The following is a 26,412-nucleotide window of genomic DNA, read 5'->3' on the forward strand; positions in this document are numbered from 1 at the left end:
GTGGTTAGCTATTAACTCCATCAAGATTTTCAAGGCAATAATCTGTCATTAATCTCAACATTCAAGTCTGTTCACAGCATTTCCTGTCAGGTCGGTCATGTTCTCTGCCCATAGCATCTTAAAATCACACTTTAGTAAAAGCAGATATATTATGATAGAGTATTACTTTGATTAAGAAGTAATTCATGCCAATAAATAGTGTGTAAGTAAAACTGAGTGTCTCTCAGGGACTTTTTTAAACTGAGCCTCTCCCTAAAGAACATTATTTAATCCATGGACCTCCTCTTTCATGAAAACTATTGTAGTAACATCTTTGTTTTCATACCTTTGGGTAAGGGATGATAAGGATGCTAACTCCTCTTATAAGGCATACTTTTTTGAAGGTCCCATATTCTGCTCCTTTCCTGCAGTTTAATATGGATCATTGATGTCTTCATGAAATGGTAGCAACATGTTTTGGTCCGAAAAGCCAATAAATCAAGCACAGCAGCATTGTTTCCAGGCTCTCATAGCCCCTCTGTTCAGAACGCTCTGATTTAGTGGGCGTGACCTTCATATGTAAATGAGCCACCGCTAATACCGCCCAGCTCTTCCACGTCACTGAGAACACGAGCTCCGAGTGCACAATGTTCACAAAACAGCGAAGCTCATCTACCGTAACATTACAGGCTAAAACAACAGGCTAACCGCAGCTAAAGTTAGCATCCTGAAGCTAACACAAAGACAGGGGGAGACACTGAGGAAAAGCTCTTACATCTGCTCCACAGCACACAGCATTTAAAATACTCACATTTCCAGGGTCCGAGGTTTGTTGGTGGATGGTTGGTAATGTGCCTGGATTCAGGACCAGTCTATTGGCTAGCCCTCTGTTGTACTGTCCAAAGTTGGAAAAGCAGTCGGCCGTGAAGTGACTAGCACACACATGCACAGTTTTACTGAGTGTAGCTGACACATTTCCCTCATAAATGAACTCTAGCCACTTAGTCTTGTCTTCTTCCAAAATGGGAAGCTTGTCCATGGAACTATGTGGCTGTTTACAGCCAAAATCAGCCACAGTCCTCACACCGCTGCTGGAGAGATTTCTCTCCAGATGCAGGGGAGGGGAGTGGACGGAGAGGGCATTTGGGGGTATCTGCTCTGGTGGACCAATCAGGTCAGGCTCCTGAAAATAAGGTAATTGCTGACGTCGGCTAACCCCGGAAGTTCCAAACAGCTCATTTTAGGTCAGGAGGTTTTGTCATTAAATATCACATTTTGTGGGCCGGGAGGAAAGCCAAAGACCCACAAAGTTCTCTAAAAGACTTAATAAAGTGATTTTTGCACAATATGGGACCTTAAAAATATCTCTCTTTTTCTTGCTGGCTGAGTCCTTCACGCAGATTTTTACCATACTCTTTGTGTTTTTCCACACTTGTTGGCAGATAAGACATCTTAAAATCATATTTTAACACACACAACACACACACCTCCATCTCCGTCCATTCAATGTTAACGTTTTCGTCCCTCCAGTGCAGCCACACATCTGGGTAACTACCCAAATCATGACGTCAGTATAAACACTCTGTTACAGGGATTATCTGAAGGATGGTAAACAGTCCCCCAAAAACCCAATACCCCTTTCTTTAATCACCTTCTCTGACCCTTGCTGGTAGTTGTGCTGACAAGCATTAAAAATAACTACAGGGACATAATCAGTCCTCTGGCAAAAGCCCTTATTCGCTTCTTTAGATCAAACAGAGGCATCGGTATCATTTTTAGTCCAATTTATTACCCCTAATCCTCAAAGGAGCTTTCCATGACATCTACATGTTTGAACCTGACATCTCCTCCTCCCCCCGGATCAGCACGAAAAACGTAAATACAGCACTGTGGGAATTTTCAGTAACGGCTTTATTAAATTAGTGCAAAAGACAGACAAAACTCATTCAACATGTCAACTTTTTTTTTAATCGCGTGGTCTTCTGAACGAAACCCACACACACTCTACCTTCTTCCTATGAGCGCGAGAGAAAAAAAGCAAAAACTACCCACCAAGACCACATTCTTTGATTTCTTCTGACACATCTTCTTTGTGACTTTTCATGACAGATGGAGAAAGAGAACAGTATCGGGGCAGAACTGACGAGAGATAAAACGGAACGTAAACACATGGCAGTCATCAAAGCAAGACTCTGTAAACAATCACAGATTAAAAATGAAATATAAAACAAAAAATAGAAAATAAAAAGATGTTACAATAAAGTCAACACATCGATAGCATTAGAAATAGTGCCTAAACTCACAGAAAAAAAAGGTTCCTCTTTTTTATTTACTCACTTTGCGGCTGACCAAAAACTTGCAATCAAAGTACATAAGTTAATCAATACTGTATATTTATACAATGGTAAAAAATAAAATATTTATATCAGTTTTTTTTAAAGGTTCACACCGTTACTATAAAGATATACTGTTTTCCACTCCATGACAACTAATGCAATAAAAACAGAAGCAAATCGAAGAAAGGACTCCAGAGAGTTTCCGACTTTGAAGGCTTATGGCTACCACCTTGTCCTAAAAGACCACAACCACTGCAGACAACGAAACGGGCTCTGTTCTCTCCGCTGAACGAGGGAAACAAGATCAAACACAGTCTGTGACGAGGAAAGAAGGGAGCGCATCGAAAAGTCAATGTGCCCTGACCAGGACAGTAGCTCAGCCTTCGCAGTGTTCCAGGCCCACCCAGAGACGGAGAGAGGTCGATAGATAGAGACGGGCAGACGGGAGAAAGACAGATAGGGAGGGAGGGGGAGGATTTATATGTGCTGGAGGAGGAAGGATGGAGGAGCAAAGGGGAAAGAAACAAAAAGAATAGAGGTAGCTATGAGGGGAGGAGGAGACACAGAAAGATAAATGAGAAGAAGGAGGTTTCATGTGAGCTGAGAGGAGAGATCAGAGGATTAAGGTGAGGTTCGATATGGATTTGATTTCTAGCTTTTGTTGTCTCACAATATCAATATACAAGTTGTTTCAAGTATCTCCTACAGATGTGGCATGAAGCCATGAGAGGTGCTTACACCACATGTTTGTCTGCCAGTGTGAGCGTGCAGAGCCAAAACTGATAACACAGAGAAAACACAAAGACGTGGAATACAAAGCAGTGGAGAAAGAGAGGACGGTAAAGATCGAGGAAAAAAGTCGACCATAGTTCAATACAGTGTGGATAAACAAGATGGCCTGGATTTAAGGAGGACAGATGAAAGAGGGAAAGATGAAGAGAAGGAGACAAGAGTGCCAGGAGGAGAAGAATTAGAAAAAAAAAAGAGCCGAGTGGTGTCATACAGCAGTTATTCCAATGGGGATTGTGTGTGTGTTTCCTTGTTTGATTTTTTCGGTGTGAGAAAGCTTCTTCATCTCTTTTGTCGTCGTCTTCTTCTCTCCTAAGCCTGGGTTGCGTGGGGGAGATAAGTCGTTGCTTTTTCAGTGTTGCAAAAAAGGACTACGAGAGGTTTCAGCAGGATCTACAGGCCTGGTGGGAGAGGAGGAGGAAGAGGAGGGAAGGAGGGAAGAAAGGAGACAAAAGATGAGAAACTGTAAAATCAAGGTCAAGCCTGAATCACATTGGTTGTAATAAATTAGACAGAAGGTAGTAAAGCAGGATAAAAAATTCAGATGGGGTGTTGGAGAGAAGATCTGGTTGTTGCCTCTTTGTTCCCTCTGCAGCTGAAAGCACTGTCATCAACCTTGAGATACCAACCACTGTGGCTGAACATGAACCACCAGAGAAGCACACAAGCCTGATTCATCATTTAAAGCAGAGGGAAATGGGAATATGTACAGCATGTTACCTGAGATGTTTCACACTGTACCACAATTATTTTTTGATTTCCATTAGAGACTTTTATCTGACAACAGGATGACCGCTGTGTGTGCAGAGTCTGTGCCACAGGACTGTAAAAAACATTCAGCACAACTGCTGTCTCAGATTATGTCCGCTGGATGAGAGAAGCAGATGCACAGTTGTGAAAAATGTTGGCTGTTGACAGAGCAGGTGTGCTGCTCGTGTTTTCTTTTAGTGGCTACACGTTAACACGCACATCTGGTGTCTCAAAAAGGAACTGTCACAGGGGCTGGACATGCTAATTAAAGGCAGTACATTCAGACATCAGTGACTGCAGTGGACACACATTTGTCTGAGGAACTGTCAAGAAATATGTGGCTGCACCATTCTGTTCTCACCTGACTCTATACTGCTGACAAACTGATGAATGAAAAGTGATGGAAGAACAGGCAGAGTTTGATTTGACGCATAAACCGTATTTTCAGTTTGAGAAAGTAATTAAAGAAACAATAAGTTGTTCAAAAACACAACCAGTTTCCAAGAAGCTTTGGGGATGTGTAAAGTGTTGATTGAAAAACATTTTGGGGGCTGTGAGGAGTTTGAAAGTGATCTTGAAAAAGTCGTCCCTCTAGATATATGCCTGATCATAATCCACACTTTAAAATGAGATTATCAACGCCAACATTGTTGGTTACAGGTTATTTTGAATTGCTACTTATTTGCTTCTAGGACAGAGTCGTCCAGGACCAGATTGATTTATGGTACATCTAGGTCTCTATGACAACACCACGCTGGCTGTTGAAGTTAAATAGTGATGCAACAACACAACCTTTCTCAAGTCTGCGTTAATAACACTCAAGGAGGAAACTTTCAGGAAAACTAGGAACTAGGGGTGCACTGATCACAATTTTCTGGCTGATCACTGATCACCGATCTTTAAAAAGCCTGACCTGCCAATACCGATTTGGGCAGATACAGATTTTTACTTTTTATTTTTCTATAACTGACAGCATATACCTTCAATGTTCCAATCTTATTTTATTGAAAATCATTAAAAAATACCTTTGAAACAATAAAATCTTTATGTTCTAACTTAAATGACCAATAAGGTGTCCTGAGTTTTTGGTCTCAGAGCAAATAGCAACAAAGGCTGGCTGTCAGACCTTCCTGGAGGAATATAAGATCAGCTCCATATGCATATGTAAGGATGGGCCGATCACCGATCTCTGATCACTGATCCCTCAAAATTAAGGAAATCAGTGCCTGTCAGCAAGGAGTATTTTACTAATCAAAAATAATCATGTTCAACTAATAAAACCAATGAATTCCTGGGAGATGGTATTTAAATCGGAAAAGTTTACCACTAAATCAAAATAAATAAATTGCTCTTCAGTGCACAGGGCATGTAATGCCAATCCAACGTAAATATCTGCCCAAATAACGCCCCAAACACAGTCTTTTCCAACCTGTAATAATATAAAAATCCCAATCTAAGGAAATTAACTCGCTTGTCCTTTTTAAGTCCTTTGAAATTGTCAATCCCACAGTTTTTGTCCTCGTTGCCCATAACAAAAAACGCCAGAAATCCTCAATGAAATGAAAGCTAATCCACACAGACCCCCCCCCCCTCAAAAAAAATAATTAAACAAATAAAAAACAAAAAAACAAACAAACAAATTAATAAATATGTGATTGATTAACAAAAAAAAACCCACTTGCTTTTTCTGTGTTACAACCTCAAGTAACCACCCTCTGTTTATTTCAATTTTATTGCAACTTTGACCGCACAGCTTGTTACATTTCTTTGTTTTTCCAGGCCCTTAATACCGGCACGCCTGCTCCATTGTCCTTTTTCCCTCCCACCACTTCCTCCTTTTATAATCCTGTCTTTTATTTTCATTTTTTAAATATAAACCAACTCAGACAAAATAAAAACAGGTACCCCATCCTATCTTGCCATTTCCTACAGGGATTTATTTCTTTTATCGTACTGAAAACCTACCCTTCATTTCATTAATTGCGCTTTCATTCATTTTGTTTGCTGTAATACTTTTCACATGTAATTATTTTTTCTTTTTTGTTAACACTGTCACTGTGCGAAAAGATAAAACACAGAGATCTGTGGTTTTCTCTGCTAAAAACATTTTTTTTAAACTTATTTTGTAGTGATGGTGGACACTGGATCCTAACTGTAAGACAGAAAAAAGACAGAAGAGCAGAAGAAAGCTAAACAGGAGAGAGATACAGCCTGAGCTAAGGGCTAATTAGATTTTACCACTTATGCATTAGCATCATGTTTTACAGTTGCTGCTTGGCCTGAAGCTGCTATTTGGCGTGACTTGGCATTGAACAAATAACCTTTTCTTGATTGATTAATTGTGTCGATTGCTTGATTGTGTGACTGAATATCAGTCATATAACACTGATATAGTCACCTGTAGCAGCCTGTTTTGATTCTGAGAGGAGAATGTCTTTCACTTCACAGAGTAGACTCCTCTTAAAAACTAATGAGCCTCAAAGCAGCAGAACAGGGATGTTCATTGTTTTCTGTGAATCTCTGGGCCTGATCTGTGTTTTCCCCGCTGAGGAGTGAGTTTCAGGGAGTCTGAGGGAAGGGCATGTTCTCTGGTTATGTGACAGTTTGTCTCGTCAGTCTGGCAGAATTGCTTACAACGAGCCGGTTCAAAATTTGATACAGAAAACACACACGCAGTCACATAAATACACACGGCAGGCACTTTATCCACACACACACACACACACACACACACACACACACACACACACACACACACACACACACACACACACACACACACACACACACACACACACACACACACACACACACACACACAGGGCGCAGAATGAAATGTGAGAGTTTATTGATTGCCTCTCTGCCAGCCATTTCATCCAAGGCTGCTCCAGATTTTCTGACATGTTTGGAGACGGCTGAGCATTCAACAGAAACCCTCCTTGCGTCTGCACGCTGCTTTGCTCATTCTGTCTCCTCTTTTTCTCTCCCCGTCTCTCTTTTTATCTGTTATCTGATATGAGTGGATTGGATGGGGTGGGCACTTTGGGCCTCTACAGTGTTCTTTATCACCACTTTAGGACAAAGTGGGAGTCAAGCAGTCAAACAAAATTGAAAAATATTTAAACGGTTGCACAGGTTTCAGACTCTTCACTGAGCTCAGAGAAAGGTCATGGAGCATCTACTAAATTCAAATTTGACTAAGGATATGAGTACACCATTATTCTGAGTGCATACTCCACATGTGCACTCTGAAGAGGTCATTAACACTTCTTAGACATTTTGTCCAGTAGTTCAAATTTCTCTTTTACACAATAACGTCATAGACCAAACATCCAGCCCTAACATTGTGAGCACTGACAGAAGAATGGGCTAATGGGTATGAAGCATGAAAATGGGAAAAGAGGGGCAAGAGAAGGGATGCATGTGATTTGGACAAGGAGAAGACAATTCAGCTGGGACTCCTCCAAAACTACAGCTCTTGTGAGGTGTTCCTGGTCTGCTGTGGTCATTTCCTACCAACCAAAGTGGTCCAAGACAGAGAAACCAGTGAAGTGGCAATGAGGTCATGGATGGCCAAGGATCACTGATGTGTATGAGCAGTAAAGGCTGGTCCATGAGGTCCAATCCAATACAAGAGCAACTTGAGATGCTGGGAAAGTGAATGGTGGTTCTGACAGAGAGATGCACCAGATACGTCTGCAGCACAACTCTGTTGGGTTGTGTTAAGTCTCTCTTCATTCATGTTGGGCTGCAAAACCTCAAACCTATTGAGTCCTGGTCTGACGCCCCTCATTATGTCCATTTGTCATCGTAGTCAAGCTAAATATGATCTTTCCTACACTGAATTTAAGCCTCACAGCTCCACGTCCAGCAAAAATAGGATGGCTGCATATTACCTGCAATTCGATGGACCAGCCACGCCAACGGACTTGAACGGATCCAGTGTAAGTTGACAGATTGACTTAAATGGGAATCTTTCTGATCCGTTGGTGTGATGGAGTGGAGACATACAGCAGACACATCTGGTGTATTTCAGCCATAAGGGTCTGTGCAGCCACAGACAGGAAGGTTGTTTATGGACCATCAAGTGATGATAACAAGATCAAGGTGGTTTCCAAATTCTCCAAATCTCAATCAAATCCAGTGTCTAGGATGTGCTGAACAACCAGGTCTGAACCATGGAGGCCTCACCTCACAAACCCCAGGACCTACAGGTTGTGCTGCTAATGTCTTGGTTCAAGATACCAAAACCCACCTTCAGGAGTCAATTGGGTCCATGTCTCATCAAGGCAGGCCACCTTTGCTTCTTTTATGTCACAGCTGGTCAGTGAGTTTCTATCATAACTGACCAGTCAGCCGGCGATACCATAGACCCCACCAATACAACACAACAACTGCCCAGGCTGCACTTCAGTAGCTGTAGCCCCTATCAAGACCTAACATACACAACCTTCCCCAACCCCAATACCTCTTTAAATCTCACTGTGCTAACCTTTTAGCTTCACCAATGTGTTAATGTGTTCACGGACATGTCAAGCTTTCCAAGTCAATCCATCAAAAGACTCAACTTCAGCCAAAGAACTTGACTCACTTTTCAAAAGAGACAAAAAACTGATAATGGTGATGTGCTTTTCAGTTGATCTCAGGTTTGTTTTTAAGTGTCGCCTTGTATGGAGCTATAATTACAGCAAAATTATTTGTGTGTGTGTTAATGCATCCACAAATATGTGAACTGATGAACAAATGTGAGTCAATCCACAAATGCATTAACTAATTCACAAACATGAAAATAGATTGGTGAATGAGTAAAATATTTACAAATGTGTGCGCAAACCCACAAATATGTAGACTGCTTTTCAATTATATAGCCTTAAATGGCTGAAAAGTCAAAGTGTTTTATTTTACAAGATCTGCAAATACACACAAATCATCAGCTATGAACTGAGGCAGGCCTCCTAATTGGCTATCTGCTTACATATGATGTTTGCTACAGTCCTGCCGAGGAGTGATCTGCAAATGGTTGGAAAAAACCATCTAAGCAGCGGGTTAGTTCGCACTGAGCACAGGCTTGCTGCCGCAGGCTGCCAGGTATGGAGCTATTATTGTAGCACCATGCCTCAACTGCTATGCTTTCCACACCCTCTTTGGTTCTTTTGGACTACTGTGGCACCTTGCAGTCCCGCCTGTGTGGTGCATTGAAGAGGATGGACAGTTCATTGCCTGGTGAAAGTAAAAGTTGGAGTTTTTGATTTTGGTTCATTATTGCCTATCTTTGTGGGAAAAAAAGTTATAATAATGTCTATCTCTGCAAAACAATGCAAAAAAAAACAAAAACAAAGAGGGTGTGAAATGCACAGTGGCTGAGACAAGGTGCTAAAACAATAGCTCCATACCTGGCAGCCTGCGCCTGCAAACCTGAGCTCAGGGCAAACTAACTCAGTGCTTACAGATGGATTTTTTCAACACATTTGCAGATCACTCCACGGTAGGACAATCTCAAAAATCATGTGTACACAGACAGCCAATTTGGAGGCCCACCTCAGTGTAACCAATGATTTGAGCATATTTTCTGGTCTTGCAGAAAAAAACACTGAGACTTTTCAGACATTTAAGACTAGTATTAGATTAAATAGCTCATATGTGCACTCTTTACTAACAATATCCTGCACCTTTAATTGTTATAGCATGAAAGAACACTTGAAGAGAAACTTGAAATAAGAAGTGATTACTGCCTCCAATAGGTATTAACTAAAGTTACCTAGTCAATGATTATTGACTAAAGTGTAGCCCCTAGAACAAATTAATAATGACCTTTTTAGAGTCAGAGGGAAGGAGTTTAACATTTGAAGGAGGAAGAGAGAGGTGTGTCCCTGACAGTTCCTCCTACAGATAAGGAAAAACCATCTCGCTCAGGAATGGGGCTCTCGGATTGCAGAAGACCAAGAACGGCTGGCAGCCAATGAGAGGGGAGGCAACACCAGAAGATGACTCAACCTACATTTTTTAGCACTATTTTTTTTTTAGCTTAATAAGCGTTGAAGGGATAGGAGAGGGGGCTCAGATTTTCGAACTGATCCCTGCACTAGAGTTGGTAGTGAGGGCTATGTAAATCTGAACCCAGAGCTCTCTGTGAAACTATATTTTGACGTTTTGTTAATAAATTAGAGTTCAATTGAGAACCTGGACGCCTCCTTATCCTTCCCCATCAACACTCCACGGGGGAAGAAGTGAGAAGATGATGGAGTCAGATTAATAATTTTAAGGTAGTTTGGTCAGATAGATAGCACCACAGTTCAACAAAAAGGTAATCTAAGTATTTTGGGAATTCAGAACTAAGACAGTATTTTGAGGGACAAACTATATCTGTAAAGTACCCTTCATGGTGTGAAAGGCAGCAGCGTGGGAAAAATGGCTGAATCTACAGTGAAGAGTACCCTGTCAGGAAAGCAGGGTGGGAAAATGACTGAGCGCACAGTTAAAAGGTACCCTGCAAGGCAGTGTGGGAAGTGTAGCAGAGTTTTCAGTTGCATTGTACCCTGTTCCTTCTAACGGGTATTGAAGTGTGGGAAAACAGTAGAATTGACACTTAGATGTATGTTGTACACCTCATCTCTTTTCCAACACTATGCTTGTTTGAAAATCGGTTTATAAATTTGTGGATTGGCGCACACATTTGTGGGTTTGGGTACACATTTGTGTATATATTACGGATTTGCAAATCTGTTTACACATGTGTGGATCGATTCACATATTTGTGGATGCATTTACACAAACACAAATAATTCTGCTAGAATAATGGCTCCATACCCTGGAATAAGCCTTAATTCTGCAAATCGATCAATGAGATCAATTAGTTTATAATCTGTTTAATTTGGTTATCACAGCCACTGTGAGTAAGACTATAGGTGATGAATGCATGCTGACCCACCCTGTTTGGCCATCGTTAGAAGTGTGTCTCCCCTTGTTGTTGAGTCTCTCACCCTTGGGTTATGCATGTTTTAAACCTCTTCACATTCAGTAGCTTTGAAAAGGAGGTGAAGTTTCTGTGGTGTCTCTCCTGCAGCTCACTGCTCATTCTGTAGCAAACAACTTCTGCGTTGGAGCTGCAGGCTGTGCTCCTGATGACTGTGACAGTGTTTAAATGTGCTGAAAGTAGAACTCAGCACACAGATGCAGTGGTTAGTGTGAAGAACAGATCAGGTGTACCCTGAGCATTCTGCCTTGCTTAACAGGCTTACCTCTAAGCCCTGCCTTTTATTGCTAATCTAGCAAAATGCATGCAGCAAAATGTGGTGTAAAACAACCAATTTGGAGGTGGCAATTTGTCATAGCTGGTTGTGTTTGTAAAAGGTTTACTGTTGCATTATGCTTCCTGCATTTGTATTGTGAGCGCATGAGTGGGCTGCACTGCTGCTCTCCCTGTTGTGATCTCAGCTCCTGTGTGCTTTGTTTAATAAGTTGGCAGTCAGTATCAGTCGGACAAACTCAGTCTGCGTTTCGACAGTTGACATGCCAATATGTCTTTCTGTCTTTTTTCTGTCTTGATCCAGCCCCAGCTCTCCCTTTCCACATCTCTTTTTCCCTTGAATGAGATTAGGGAGCAGTCCTGAAGAATGTGAACTATAATTTTCTTAGACACTCAAATGAATTGGTCCGTATACTTTAGAAAATTCTGGAGCGATCGAAACGTGCCTGAATGGAGGTGAATATCTAATAGGATGGAGGGTATGGAAGGGTTGGGTTGGGGCAGATTGATTTTTCCTCCTGTATTGTTTTTCCTCACAGTGCCTCCCTTATATAACATTCAGGACTAAAAGTTTCCCCCAAAAGGAAATAAAAGTCACAGAGAAACACTCAAAAACACTGGGTATTGTATTTTTGCAAATGAGACTCAGCAGTCCTGTTTCACCTCACAAGAATAACTGGATATAAAAGAGGAAACTCTCCCCCTCTGGCTAGAAAGTCAAGGCCCTGACATGAAAATACATTTTTAAATCAATTCACCTCAGCTCTGGTGTAGAAACAGGCTGTGAACTCAGGGGTCAGGCACAGATGAAAGAGCGAATTATGTCTGAGGGAAGATGAGGAAAGGAGAAAGAGAAGGATGAACAGTATGTGATCACTAAGCCAGAGTTGGGTTGGGTTATGAAAGAGTCATGTTAAGCTACAGCTCGTAGAATTAGCTTCAAAACGACGCTGTGCTCTCTGCAGACTCACTCAGGGAGCATTTTGTAATGACTCCTGTTACATTACATTTCTTCTAGCTGTGGGATTGTTGCAGCAGTTGTTGATTCAAATAAAACTCTGTTACATTTTTCTACCCAGCTGTGCGTTCTCTATTTTATCCTCTGCCTGGAGAAGGTTGCATACAGACAATTTTCACACCACGGGTCTTTGTGTACATAAATACACCCAATCCTCACTGACAAACACTGGGAAAAACTGCTTCCAAATAGCGAAGCACCTTCCATTTCACAACACCTTGTTAGGAGCATTTTGAGTGGAGCCTTCTCCAGTGGTGTGCAGGAATGACTTAGTCGAGTATCAGAGCGATTCATTGATATTGACTGATCTTACCATCCCCATTTATTGTCAGTCTCTGCGGGTAAAAGCAGCAGCCTAATGCGTAAAATGTAAATTTAACGAGCTGCGAGGGGCGAGTAGGAATCAAACAGGACACTGAATGGAACAGTAACCGTTTTCCAGCCTTTCTAATTGCTGTGAGGAGAGGAGGCAGTCAGCTGATTAGCTCAGGTGTCACGGCTGTTATGCAAATAGAGCAGCATTGCAGCATGAATACGAAACATTATAGAAGAAGACAGGAATCTGCCAGAGAAATACAGATTGTAATGGAAGGTAATAAGCCTTACCAACCCAGAGTGCAATGATGAATAAGTTCACTGTAGAAAATCACTGGAACTGACGAGAACTTGGAGGTGGAAAGACAGTTAAGGAATAATCTGGTAACAATAAACGGAGGAGACTTTTGTTTCTACTGGGTTATACATAAGGCTTGGCTTTAACACCAATGAATACATACGGCAAAGCTTGGGCGTGAAAAAATCTGGAGTTGAGCGAAGGAGTTACGTTTCTAGAGTTTATTCACAACCTTGAGGGAAGTCATTCAACACTGCTCTGGAACTCATTCATAGCTGATCTGTTACAACAATCAGTGCCCACTTGGACTTTATCTTGAGTCAGGTGTGTGGGCAAAACTATACGAAAATGTAAATAATTATCTGTTGGTGTAACTTAGAGATATTTGCTCCAACTAGCTTTCTTAGTAGCGATAGCAATTCATTTTAATATGGACCCTTTGACCCCATTGACTAAAGCTTGGATTTCATTCAATGGTGACAATGTTCACTCAAAATCTGTTAAATTTGACACTCAGAGAGTTTGTTCTTAAGGCCCAAATATGCTGTGCAGGGGGATTTCAGCTGTGATACGTTTTGCACTTTCTAAATGTGGTATTTCTAAACAATGCACTAACTGCAACGTGACACTTTAACAGTTCAACTCTCATGAGTAGGGTCGCCAACTTTCTTGCTACTAAATACGGGACAGGTGCACAGTGTCATGGTGTTGTGAGCATGATGTGTAAATTCAGCGCATAATGGAGCAAAGTGTTAGTTCAGACAGGCACGGAGTCAATCTGCTTGGCCGAGCTCTCGCTCATGTGCTTATGGAGGCGGCCTTATCCGGCAGTCTCTCGTCAGCTGATCGGTCCCCCATCCCAGCCAGATCAGCTGATCTATTTGGCACCTTATTTAAACTGCCCAAGTCTACCTGAGTGTCTGGCTGCTCATCTGAACGATGCTCATAACCCAGCTCCTCCTTTTGTGTTCTGACTCACCAATGTCAATGTTGTTATTAATGCTTGCTCTGTTCCAGGGGTTCTTGCTGACCGCTCTCCCTCACTCAAGCTCCTCCACGTCGGCACTTGGAAAGGCAGGGAGGAGGGCTCTCCCTGCCTCAGGCTTTCCCCCGCAGGTGCGGGGGGGGGGGGGGGGGGGGGGGGGGGGGGGGGGGGTGTTATGTAAAGCTTTTGTAATTCCATTGGTCATCATTTACTCAAGACAATGTTATTGTCATGTCTCAAATCTTTTCCAACTCAAAATAAAAGCTTAATGGGAAAAGATGAAGTGTGAACTGAAAGTGGAAGAAATTATTTGAAATGTTTTTGGCAAGCTACCACTGTTATAATGCCTGGAAGAGTAGATTTTCATTAAATGTTGAATTAAAAATGTAAGCTGACATGTAAAACAACAGGACAAAGTTACAAAAATATAACCTATCATCACTCGTTAAATTAAAATCTGTGTCTTATGTATATGCTCATCTTCCTGTCACGGCCGTCTCAGGCGCCACTTTACAGTGATCTGCTGTTAACTCTCTGTCTGCCTCCTCTGAACCATGGGTTTGTCAAATGGCTGACAGTGATTGGCTGTATCGCCATTCCATTAGTATAACTTGACCAATACGCTTTCGACAATGGACCCCTCTGTAAAAAGTGTGGGGGACAATTTTTTGTTTCTGAGGGGCGACCTGCCACTGCTGTGTATCTGATCTGGGATCTGCTGAGTGCAGTCTGCTGAATTTACAAGAGATAATAGTCAATATTCAGGACAACACAGGCCATGTACATGACAAACCAATTTAGCCCGGGATGTCCTGGATAATACAGGACAGTTGGCAACCATACTCATGAGCCCAACCTGCACACAGCTTTCTACTGTTTACAGTCTGTTGACTGATACACTTTAGAGTAGTGCACACACTGGTGATACCCAGGCAAGCCACTCATGAACCATCACTGGAGACAAACTCACCATCCATGTTATGAAGAACACCTGTTTAATTGCCTGTTAACTTAAATATCTAATCAGCCAATAACACGGCGGCAACTCAATGCATTTAGTCATAGACGATCTGCTGCAGTTCAAAGTGAGCATCAGGATGGTTGGATGTATTTGCATTAACGAGCAGTCGAACAAAGTGACTGGTGAGTGTATCTTGAACAGAAAAGCTGACCCAGTCTTGTCAGGCGACTCTGGCTGATGAGAAGTTTTACAAATCAAAAGACAGAATACTGCTGCTTAATTTTGATTTTTTATGCAGTGTACAACTTTCAATGTTAACATTTTTTTTTCAAAGTTTATGACTCTTAAAGGGAGATTAAAAGTGCTGCACGCTGACCTGCCGATGAACTGTGATAGCCTAAAAGTTATCTGCCAAAAAAAAACAAGCCACAAATGCAAGAGACATTGAAAATTCAGGAAAACACATTCAAGACACAACAAAGTCCAAAATAAACAAATAAAATGCAACAAACTCAATAAGCTAAAAGTGGAGGACTGTCCTGCTGCTAGAGAACATGACGCAAATACATCCTTAATGCCATCAAAGCGCCACTGATCCAGACTTGTAGGAGTTCTCACTCGAAAAAACTTTTGTAAAAGACAAGTCACTGAGTTAATTGACTTTCAGACCCTGCAGTGTCACATGTCAAACCATGTATTAGTTGTTTCCTGCACCCTGTCTTATTTGTAGTCTGTCATTGTATTTGTAATCTACTTTAGTTTGGTTTTTCAAGCTTTCTGGATTTTCTTCCTGTAGATAGAGGTCATTTAAGCCATCCCAGCATGTTCGCATTTGTTGGACATGTTTATAAATGCCTGAATGTAACCTCAGCATCTTAAAAACTTCAGTATTTTTTTTCTGTTATCTTCCCATTTGAGCCTGAAAAATCCTTCTATATCCCCTTTAAACTGTTCAACAGATGTACCAGCAAATCATTTATAATACATGAGTCAAACACGAGTACAGTCTGGTTTAACAACTTCTTATTCATGCACAATTTATGATGTCTTTAAGCTTCACTTGCTAATGATCAACAAATCATATGTCCTCAGAGAAAAGTGGCAACATTTAGAGTTTGTCAGAAACTAAAGTTTATGTTTTAATACGAGGAAATGGAGATGTTTAAATGGATCACATCAGAGACAATAATGTGCCATCATGTGATTAATGAAACTCAGCTCAGAGTGTTCGGTCCTTTGCAGAGACAACTCAGCTCATAACAGCCTTCGGATGATGAGGCGACAGCTCCTTTGAATACTCTGATGTTCACATCTCAGTTCAAAGATCAAAAACTCTTCACTGCCTGATCTAGAGGCAGAAACAAGCCTTGTACTGTACGCATCCCTGTGGTGCGAGGTCTCTTCAAAGGAAGCTGAGAAAAAGCCATATTTTTACAAGAGTAAATAAGCCCTTAAACATCCTGTCGGTATAGCTGGGAGGGATTAGTGTAGAGCCGGAGAAGGAAGAGGAAAAGTGGCTGTCAGAGCAAAGCGAGGGATCAGAGGGGAGGCATCGTGTGGACTGAAACCCCTGGAGGATGGAGGTAAATTAGTGACATCTGGGCTGGGAGTTGTTTGTTGTGTTTAATGGTGAATGCTTTGTTTGTACTCCGCCCTCTCCATCCCTCTCCCTCCTTTGAATTACATTATTAGTCTTGTTGAAATTACAGAGAAACACAGAGGGAAGAGGTTCTCTGCAGTGCATTACAGCTACAGGCAAATTAAAGCCTGTAATCCTGCATGGAGAAGATTTTAGCATGCAGGTTGAGCCTGCAGACCTCCTAAATTGAGCACATGCAGGGGGAATTGGCACAGGGTGGAAGGATAAGACCGGCGTTCACATATGTGTGCATGTTTGTGTGTGTATATATATGTGTGTGTGTGTGTACGAAGGAGAAAGAAGATAAATGGTTAAGAGTACAGCCTCTGCTTCCCTCAGAGATTACTGCTTATTTCCCATCCCTCGTGTGCTGAATTTACCAGCCAAAAACACATTAATCTCAAAGGTCCAGCGATGTCCGAGGCACCTATTTGAGTAAAATATGCATTATTTACATACTGTGCGACCTGGCTGACTTTTGCCTCGAGCCACACATTATAAGCTGTGAGGATGTCATTTGGTGCAACAGTGAGGCTGCTGCACAGAGATAGGGTATGACCACATAAGTGCATATGTGCACAGATAGGGGGCAGTGTGGTCATCTGGGCTGGTTTACACCATGCAGGCAGTTTGCAAAGCCTTCCTTTCTGTAATTACTTCTAAAATTAGGATCCATTCTTGTGAGTGGCTGTCTATTTTGTGTGCATCTGCAGCATGTAAGGGAACGTTCTGACTACGCTCCGTTTGCCCAATTAGAAGGTCTTATCTCAGGTGAACAATGGGTGCTCTCACATGGACGTTGTACACCGTGGATCTGACTGCCTGTGCCTGCTTTTCTTAAAATATCTGCAGACATTTCCCTCTGCCACACTGTGGAATAATACCGTAATTGTTCCCCACTTTGCAGTAATCTGTGTGTGTGTGTGTGTGTGTGTGTGTGTGTAGAGGATGGGTGTGAGGGTCTATAACACAGAGATCACAAAAGAAAGGTTTATAACAGAGGAAAGTGAAAGCAGGCTCCTGCAAAGCTCTGGGATTTAGCTGCCAATCCTGAAACAGCCACAAAGGTCTCATAAGCATTAGAAGACACAGTATATGCTGGAACTACACACACATACACACACACACACACACACACACACACACACACACACACACACACACACACACACACACACACACACACACACACACACACACACACACACACACACACACACACACACACACACACACACACAGTGCACTCTTTGTCTTGCAGGGTAACATACATTATTGAAGGTCTGAAAACAACCCATGCGGAGTGTTACATGGCTGGGAGCTACAACAGAAAGATAGTGAGGACCCTGGTCAAGGTTTTTCAGCGTTGCTAAGCTGGGTGCTACAAACAAACATTTCTTTTTTCGCCTGTGGAGAAGTTGCAGAGATTTAAGGATCAGGGTGAATGCAGGATCAAACTCAGACTGATGACATCATCAGTGCAGCTCCAGAGAGGTCAGGTTCACGCACCAAACATAATCTAAATTCTTGTTGCTTCCTCAGGATAAAAACAAGAGATTATCTTCCTCTTCAACCCAGATCATTCTTTTATCAATCTTTCTCCTGATTAAAGTGTCGTTTTATGGAGACTCATTTGTCTCTGTTTGGGTTTTGTCAGGAGAATACGTCTGCAGGATTAAGACACATCTGTTTTTAAGAGAGGCTGATTTTTTTCATCTTCAATAAAACACTTAAGTGCCTGTCAAGACAGCACTTTCAGACCTTTATTATTGTTTAAAGCTTACTGCGAAACACACCCAAAACACTTAACTCGCAATGCAAACATAAGAACTAGCAGCAACAGCAGCAGTGATGGCAGATGAAATAACCTTAATCCCCAATCCAACGTGTACTCTCTCTTTTATTGCATAACTGAAGACTACAGACAGATCACAGCAGCTGAGTTGTTTCTGCTCTCCACAAAAAAAGCAGAATGCACAATAAGATCTGATTTCACATCTCAGAGGTTTGCTCTTTAAATCAAAGAAGCTTTGATACCACAGCATTTATGACTCTCTCTACATGCAAAGCAAACCTTTCTTTCAATAGCATCACGTCACATGACTGCTGTGCGCCAGGACCCTTACAAAGCCACTGCAGAGAAGTGTTCTGTGTTGCTACGACAAAGAACAACTTCTGATTGGTCAAAACCATAGACTGTATATAAAGTTGACATTGTGGCTCTGCCATTTACCATTGTGCAGTTTTGAAGCCAAAATACCCTCGTCACAGGTGCAGCCAATGAAGCAGTTGTGCAGCCAGAGTCTGTGCAGTAGAGACTATGAGGGATTCTGGGAGAATCTGAATGGAGCAGGATGCAAAAAAAAAAAAACATATATATTTCGTTTTCAAGAGTCTTATCACTTCTTGACTCTACCTCCCAACATATTTTACGATCGCCGAAAAAAATACACAAGAACAGCAGCTGTCAATCATTGTTAAACATGACGTAAAACCTCATTTTTAACCTCGTATAACTAATGAAAACTTTTTTTTTTTTTTTTTAGAAAAAAGAGGACTTGAATACAAGTCCAAAGATTTAAAAGACGATACTGAGTTTGCCTGCTTGAGACCCTCCCGCAGGGAGTTCCAGAGCTTGGGGGCTCGAAGAGCAAAGGCTCTGTCCCTTTTTGTCCCCAGTCTAGATTTTGGTATCAATAATAGGGCTCTGCCAGAGGATCTCAGGCTACGACCTGGCTCATGGGGAGCAAGGTCACAGATATAAGCAGGAGCCTGGGTGTTGAGGGCTTTAAAAACAAGCAGTAAAATCTTCCTAATTAATTCTGAAACTCACAGGTAGCCAGTGGAGGGCAGCAAGGACTGGTGTAACATGGTCATTTTTAGGGTGGACAGGGAAATTTCCTCGAAGTGAGTAAGTGAAGAGTCTAAATCTAATACACCTCAGAATCACTAGTTGAGGAGTTGAACTGTTAATGAATCACATCGATTTAATTGATAAAACAGGGTAAAAATTGTCCACATTTTTCGGGGAGGAATCAGCTGGTTGGCTGGGAGGTGGGCAAGTGATTGATTTAACAATGTTAAAGAGGGTTCTGGGGTTGTGACCATGATTAGTAATAAAAGCTGAGAAATAGTTGTTTCTTGCTTCTCTAACTTTGAGCTGATAGCAGGACATAATCTGTTTAAGCAAAGCCAGGGATGCACTGAGTTTGTCCTTTTTCCACCTCCTCTTCGCTTTTCTGCACTGTTTCTTTAAAGTGGTTTGTTCTAAGAATAAATGAATAAAAATAATAGCACAAATCTTTACGAGACTTCCTGAAACAAAGAAGTCATCTCATAAGGATCTCCTTACTGGTTTATGACACATTTGAGAGACAGGACTTAAACACCAAGGTCTGCTCTTAGCTTTCCTCTTCAACAGGCCTTCAGGGGGCGTGATAGAGATACCTCTTTAAGGTGTTGACTGCAAAGCCCTGAAAAGAGGGACAGCTCAATGGAGAGAGTAGAATTACAATTGTGACTTATGACTTTCTTTGAATTTTCCTCAAAATTCCTCTCACTGTGAATCTGTACTGTCTCATTTGTTGAAAAAAGTACTGAGAGAACACATGTGAAACGATGTGGTGCTGCTCATCCAGATGCTGAAAGATGTAGTTGTTCATAATATGTGCAGACAATCTTTACCTTCCCCAGAGGAACTGTGTGTCAGTAAGCCCAGTGCTACCACAGGTTGTCTGAGTGCTTTATGGAAAATAAAATGCACTTATGAAGCACTATCTTCCTCCTGACCATTTAAAGTGTTTTGCACCACACATTCACTCATTCACATCACATTCCCACACTGATGGCAGAGGCTGCTGCGCCCGGTGCCCATCAGCATTAACTCATTTCATTCTTATCATTCCCTCACTGCTGGCTCTACCCCCGGGAGCAATTTAGGGGTTAAATGTCTTGCCTGGGAACACTTTGGCATGTGGACAGATGGAGCCGAGCTCGATCTGCCAACCCTTTGATAGAAACACTGAACCACTGAGCCACAGCCACTCTGCATCAGCCTCTCCCCTTGTGACAACGTTATTAACACCATTGTACCAGTGAACTCGTTCACTGTTCGCTGTCTCACTGAGGTTACAAGGAACAAGGAACTTGGACAGTTAAAGCACCTTCAAGCAACACATATCAAGTTAATGTGTTTATTGTGATCACTAGAGGCAGTGAAGAATGCAAGCCTGTAGCCAAGTATCATCAAGTAAAGTTATGTTTTGTTCAGTAGGATTCACCAGGCTTTGCAAAATCAGCAGAACATATCAGCAGGAATTCATCCTCAAATCCGCCAACATCCATCTGCTGGCCCGCATTTTAAAACCCCTCTAAAGAGACATCTGCATGGAAGTGAACAATGTAAGTCGTAAATGTCTTCTGTCAGTTTAAAAATAATCTCAAAGTGCTTACTGGATTATTAGCAATGACCCTTGTGCTGAGGAATTCCTGGCCAAGAAATGCTTCATTGCTTATCCCAAAAATCTCTGAGCACATAAGAGTGACAAAAAGCTGGCCTTGCTCCCAGAGGCTGTAAAGTTGTCAGCCAATGAGATCTAAAATTGAACTTTCTGAATGGTTACTGTGGCACTTTAAATAGAAAAACTCTTCTGGCATTTTTGTTGGTTATCTCACTTCCCAGAATGCATCAGTACCTTATTTTTCCAAACAGAGGGAGGGTCCGCTGTGACTGTCATGTCGCCCAGGGAAACTGATCTCATCTGGATTCGGGCCAGATATGAAACTCACAAACTGCAGAGCGTAAATGAGGCCTGATATAAACATAATTACATAAGCTCTTAGTCAAGGAAAAGAGCATTTATGAAATTTAATTATGTGTGTAAAATCTTTAAGTGCAAACGCACTAATGGGGGAGCTGAGCTAAAGATGGGGAGAATGAGAGAGATGCAGATGCAAGGAGCAGAAGAAATGAAGATTTTACTGCTGTGTGGCTGTGCAAACGCCTGCAGCCCGGTGGGTAGAAACAGAAGAGTTTAATCTGCACACCTTTATTCCTGTCTCCTTTTCCATCCCGCCCCTTCAGCTCTTTCCATTTTTCTCCCCCTCATCTCTCTCCTGCAGGGTCAGAGTTCAGCTCGCAGATAAGGGAATTGAAACAGGATCCTCGCTGCCTCTCTGTCAGACTATCTGACTATACACTCAGCGATCAGTCCCCGCTATCTGTCCCCCAGCACAGGTCTCTGTGATGAGCTCGAGCAGGAGTCATCTCTCTGGGTGCTGTGTGCATGTGTGTGAGCGTGTGTGTTGAGGTGTACTGCATCAGATATGGTGGGATCTCTGCATTTGTGTCTAAGACTCCCAGCGGAGGCAGACATGGACACACAGCATCCTTGTTTCCTCTTTCTCTGTACTCGTCAACCTCTATATGTTATGTTCACTGACTGTTCCCTGTATCTTCTGAACAGACAGATGTGTATTTCTTGTGCCCTGTCTTACCATGTGTGTGTGTGTGTGTGGCAGGTCTGCCACTGTCTCCTGAGCTGACGTCCCTTCACAACTCACAGACTCCTCTCATAACCCATTGATTGAGCATTTCTTGGCGTTGTGCTTGCTGTCATACCAACTGTCAGTGAAAAACTCTTAAGTAACCTTGAGTGCGGTAATTTGTAAGATATTCTCTGCATTCTTTTATTTGAAAACTTCTTTTTTCATACGTAGTATTGTGTGTAAATTCATAGGTTGAGTGTTTTTACCTCGAGTAAAAGAGGGTCTCTGTGTCAAATACACTGCCTGGCCAATAAAAAAGTTGCTACCGAAAAAAGATCTTTCATTGATGATGGTAGAGTCTGAACGCTGTCAGTCAGCAATCAGTGAGGCTAACCGGGAAAAAAAGGCTTCAGTTTGCTAAGGAGCATAAAGATTGGACTCTGGACCAATGGAAGAAGGTCATGTGGTCTGATGAGTCCAGATTGACCCTGTTCCAGAGTGATGGGCCATCAGGGTAAGAAGAGAGGCAGATGAAGTGATCTCCCATCATGCCTAGTGCCTACTGTCCAAGCCTGTAGGGACAGTGCTACACTGCAAAAAAACTTTTATTTAATTATGTGTTTTTGTCTTATTTTCAGTAGAAAATGTCTTTTCAGACGTAGAACAAGCCAAATTCACCTGGCTAGTCCAGTAAAAAATGTCTAGTTTCAAGTTTCAGGACTAGAATGAGGTCTGAATTGCTTGAAGCAAGTTAAAAATATCTGCCAATGGAACAAGAGAAATTTACAAAAAAAAAAATTCTTGAAGCTAGAACAACGTCTCAATACAAGTAAATTTTCTTTTTGCTCCATTGGCAGATTTTTTTTTTACTTGTTTCAAGCAATTCAGAGTCAGACCTCATTTAAGTCTTTAAATAACTTGAAACACAACATTTCTCTGGACTGGTCAGGTGAATTTGGGTTATCCTAAGTCTAAAAGTAATTTTCTACTGTAAAAAAAAAGACAAAAACACTTTAATGTTTTTTTTTTTCAGTGTATGATCTGGGGTTGCTGCAGTTGGTCAGGTCTAGGTTCAGCAACAGTCTGTGCTCAAAGAATGAGGTCAGCTGACTACCTGAAGATACTGAATGACCAGGTTATTCCATCAATGGACTTTTTCTTCCCTGATGGCACGGCCATATTCCAAGATGACAATGATCAGGATTCATCAGGCTCAGATTGTTAAAGAGTGGTTCAGGGAGCATGAGACATCATTTTCACACATGGATTGGCCTCCACAGAGTCCAGACCTTAACCTTATTGAGAATCTTTGGGATGTGCTGGAGAAGGCTTTGCTCAGTGGTCAGACTCAACCATCATCAATGAAAGATCTTGGTGAAAAATTAATGCAACACTGGATGAAAGACAGATGCTTGCCTGAAACAATGCCGCAGTGAATGCGTGCCTAAATCAAAGCTAGAGGGTGTCTAACAAAATATTAGAGTGTGTGTTCCTATTTTTTTTTGGTGAAACCTTTTTTTGGCCAGGCAGTTTATTAGCATCAAGGAGCCTTGAAGTAATTTTGCTACGTTTCAGCTGTGACTGCCTCATGAAGTTAGTTAGTCAGCTGCATCCATCGTACATTAAACCTGTAAAAATAACATATTTAAAGAGTTTTAACAGGAACACAGCTCCTGGGTCATGTGCACACTGTTCCACCTGTCCCAACCCTTTAACAGGTCTATTCAGGTGAGCCCTGCACAGCAGCTGAAGCGTCTGTCTGCCTGCGCTGCTTTTTGGTTAATGAAGGCCACTGTCTCTCCATCTTTCTGTCTATCCTTGCACTGTTTACTGTAGCTTAATGAAGGCTGCTGTCGTTCAGAGGGAAAGGACATCTGCAGAGGAGAATCCCTTAATGTCATCCAATTATAATGCTTTCTATTTCAGCCTCTGCAGCTGCTTCCATGGCAACCCCAGATAACAAAATATCTCTAAAAAGAAGAAGAGCGTGAAAAGTGAAGTGGCTGTTCCGGCTGGGATACTTTGGGGATTGGTGCCACGAAACTTTTCAAGAGGTGGCTGCTCGCCTGCAAATGCTGATGCAGCATCAGCTTACGCTCATGATTAGTGTGTCTCAGTGAAACCGCGACTAATGGCCTATCAACGGCAGAGTGGGAAGTGCTTATGCTGCTGCTCGCTGCATGTTGTCAGTTTAATTTAGTACTTTGTGTCCTGTGAACCTGCAGGTTTCAACTGAGGCTGCAGGTAACCAAGTGTCCTCACTGCAACACGAGGGCATCGAATAATTTCTTTAGATAAGGCTGCACCAAACCCAGCACGGTCATCTTTGCGAGAGCTCAGAGCAATACAGCTTAGACAGATTGATCCATTACCAGAGGAGAATCAATGGGTCATGCTAGATGTGGCGATTCACAGGAACCGGGTGAAATCGAGGAGATAAGACGCACAGATTCTGCCTGTAAGCAAAGGGTGGGTGGCTGAAGAGAGAGCAGTGGCAGGAGGAGCCGAGAGAGACATCAGAGACTGGAAACTCACAACACACGCGAGCAAAATGTGATGGCAGTGATCACCAGGACACGTCAGGCACAGGAAAGAGAGATGCTCAGATCGATAGTGAGGGAAGAGAGCAGGACGGAGGAGGCTGATCTTTTCTGCTGATACCATACAAATGATTCACATCAGCTTAAATCAATACAAGACACATGTGGGGCTATGTTGCAAAAAATATGATCATAAAGTTTTTGTCCATTGATTTGTACCGCTACATCAGCAATATTTCACAACGCCAGTTTGAGGAGTTAGTTAAAAATTACAGAAGCCTGGAGGGCACAAGGTTCATTTACAGGATCATTTTGACATAAATTTAACTCTGATAGGTGAAACCCTTAAAAGAAACATCCATCCGCTATCTTGAGCATATCCCAGCTGTCACTTGGCCCAAGACAGGTCACAAATCGAACATGTCACCAGCCAATCACAGGGCAGACAACTAATGACATACAGCGATTAGCACACACACACCCAAGAGCTACTACCTGATGAGCATGTTTTTGGAGGGAGAACATGCAACTCCAAACAGAAAGGCTCCAGCCAGGTTGGGGAATCAAACCAGGAACCTTCCTGATGTGAGGCAACAATGTCCATCGTTGCATCAGCCCATGAATGACAGAAACCATATGAGTTAAAATAGAAATGTCTCTCCTTGATCCCCTTGAAAGAAAGGTTTTCTCACTGACAAGACCACTTGCCGTCATATCCAACGCTGGAGCTGGAGTTACATTTTGATGAGCTTGTCTATCCCCGTTCCAGCTGAGCTTTACTGACATTAATATTCGACTAAATTAAGTTGAGCAGCTTTCTTGACTTTGCAGAAGTGAAGAGAAGAAAAAGATTACTTATAATTGTGTTCTTGAAAATTGACACTCATGATGCTGAACAGCAAATTATTATTATTATTTTTTTTCCAACATAGCAGGCAAAACAGAGATTTATAACAAAGGTAGCTGAAAGGAATCAATCATTGTTGTTCAGAGAAAAGCAGAACTGTTCGCCCAAAAACTAAAACAGTTCCCAGCCAAAACAAGAGTTACAATACCAAGACTTATAATCACCAAGGTCTGTTCAAACAAGGAAACCACTCTCAAGATGATATTACAGTAAAATCACAAATCCAAGTCTTTTAAACCAGCTTACCAACTCCAATCTGAACTGAGGGCTCAGAAAATAAATTGAGCACAAAAGCAACAACAACAGACACAACCAACCAAACGCACTAAAAAAACCCTGTTTGGTAGGTTATTTCTTTGTCGTAGCAAAAAGGTTTTGACAAAAACCTCATATCCTGCAGGAAAGTATTTTCTTTTTTCATTTTATGTTTCCATGTTTATAAGGGCCATGCTTTTTTCTGGGATGAGCAGCAGAGTGTGTGGGTCGAACCTACGAAAAAATTGCAAAATTTTCTCTGCCAGTGCCAAACAGCTCATTCTGCTGCCTACAACTCCTTTTTCTGGCATCCCATTATATGGAACTCTGCCTTCACTGTGGAGAGGGTACAAGGACTCACTCCACATAATGCCACGCCTTTGATTTATGAAACACCAGCTTGAAGTTGACATGACACAGCCCTTTCTAGATCAGTCAACCTGACATGTCCGTTTTTGGAGGAGACACCCACTGACCACTATGGCTCATGCCTTGGGGTACCAGAAACTTTAAACAAGAGTCAGTAACACCATCAGCACACAATAAGAGCGCAGACACACCAGCCATTTGCCATAGACCAGCCATAGTCTGTAAAAAAATGGAGGTCATCTTGCTCGGCTCAAAGTGAGGCCACCCCCCTGGTGACTGGCTGCAATATAGACCAAAAAATCCATCTCCCCAGTCATTCCAAATGGGCCGTTTTCATACTTTAAAAAAAGGATTACAACTTTTTGAAAAGTTTCTTACATCCGATTGTTGAGGTGATTCAAAGACATCATTTGCCTACCTTGTATTCAAGTCCTCTTTTTAATGAAAAGTTTTGTTTTCATTAGTTATAACAGGTTAAAAATGAGGTTTTACATCATGTTTAACGATGATGTACAGCTGCCGTTCTTGTGTATCTTTT

At 41.9% G+C, this 26,412-nt stretch overlaps 1 protein-coding gene across 1 annotated transcript in view; it reads right to left on the reverse strand.

Moving 5' to 3' along the window:
* Positions 1–1,877: 1,877 nt before the first annotated feature.
* Positions 1,878–26,412, reverse strand: part of cdh13 (cadherin 13, H-cadherin (heart)) — a 516,276-nt gene continuing 491,741 nt past the window's right edge. The window contains exon 15 of the mRNA XM_074678416.1: positions 1,878–3,505. Within this exon, the coding sequence (XP_074534517.1) occupies positions 3,498–3,505 (8 nt within the window). The 3' untranslated portion in view covers positions 1,878–3,497. The remainder of the gene's footprint in view (positions 3,506–26,412) is intronic.

This window comes from Halichoeres trimaculatus, unplaced genomic scaffold, assembly GCF_033239565.1.
Source record: "Halichoeres trimaculatus isolate MK-OKI-2021-1 unplaced genomic scaffold, fHalTri1.1 fHalTri1_scaffold_10, whole genome shotgun sequence".
Taxonomy (NCBI): Eukaryota; Metazoa; Chordata; class Actinopteri; order Labriformes; family Labridae; genus Halichoeres; species Halichoeres trimaculatus.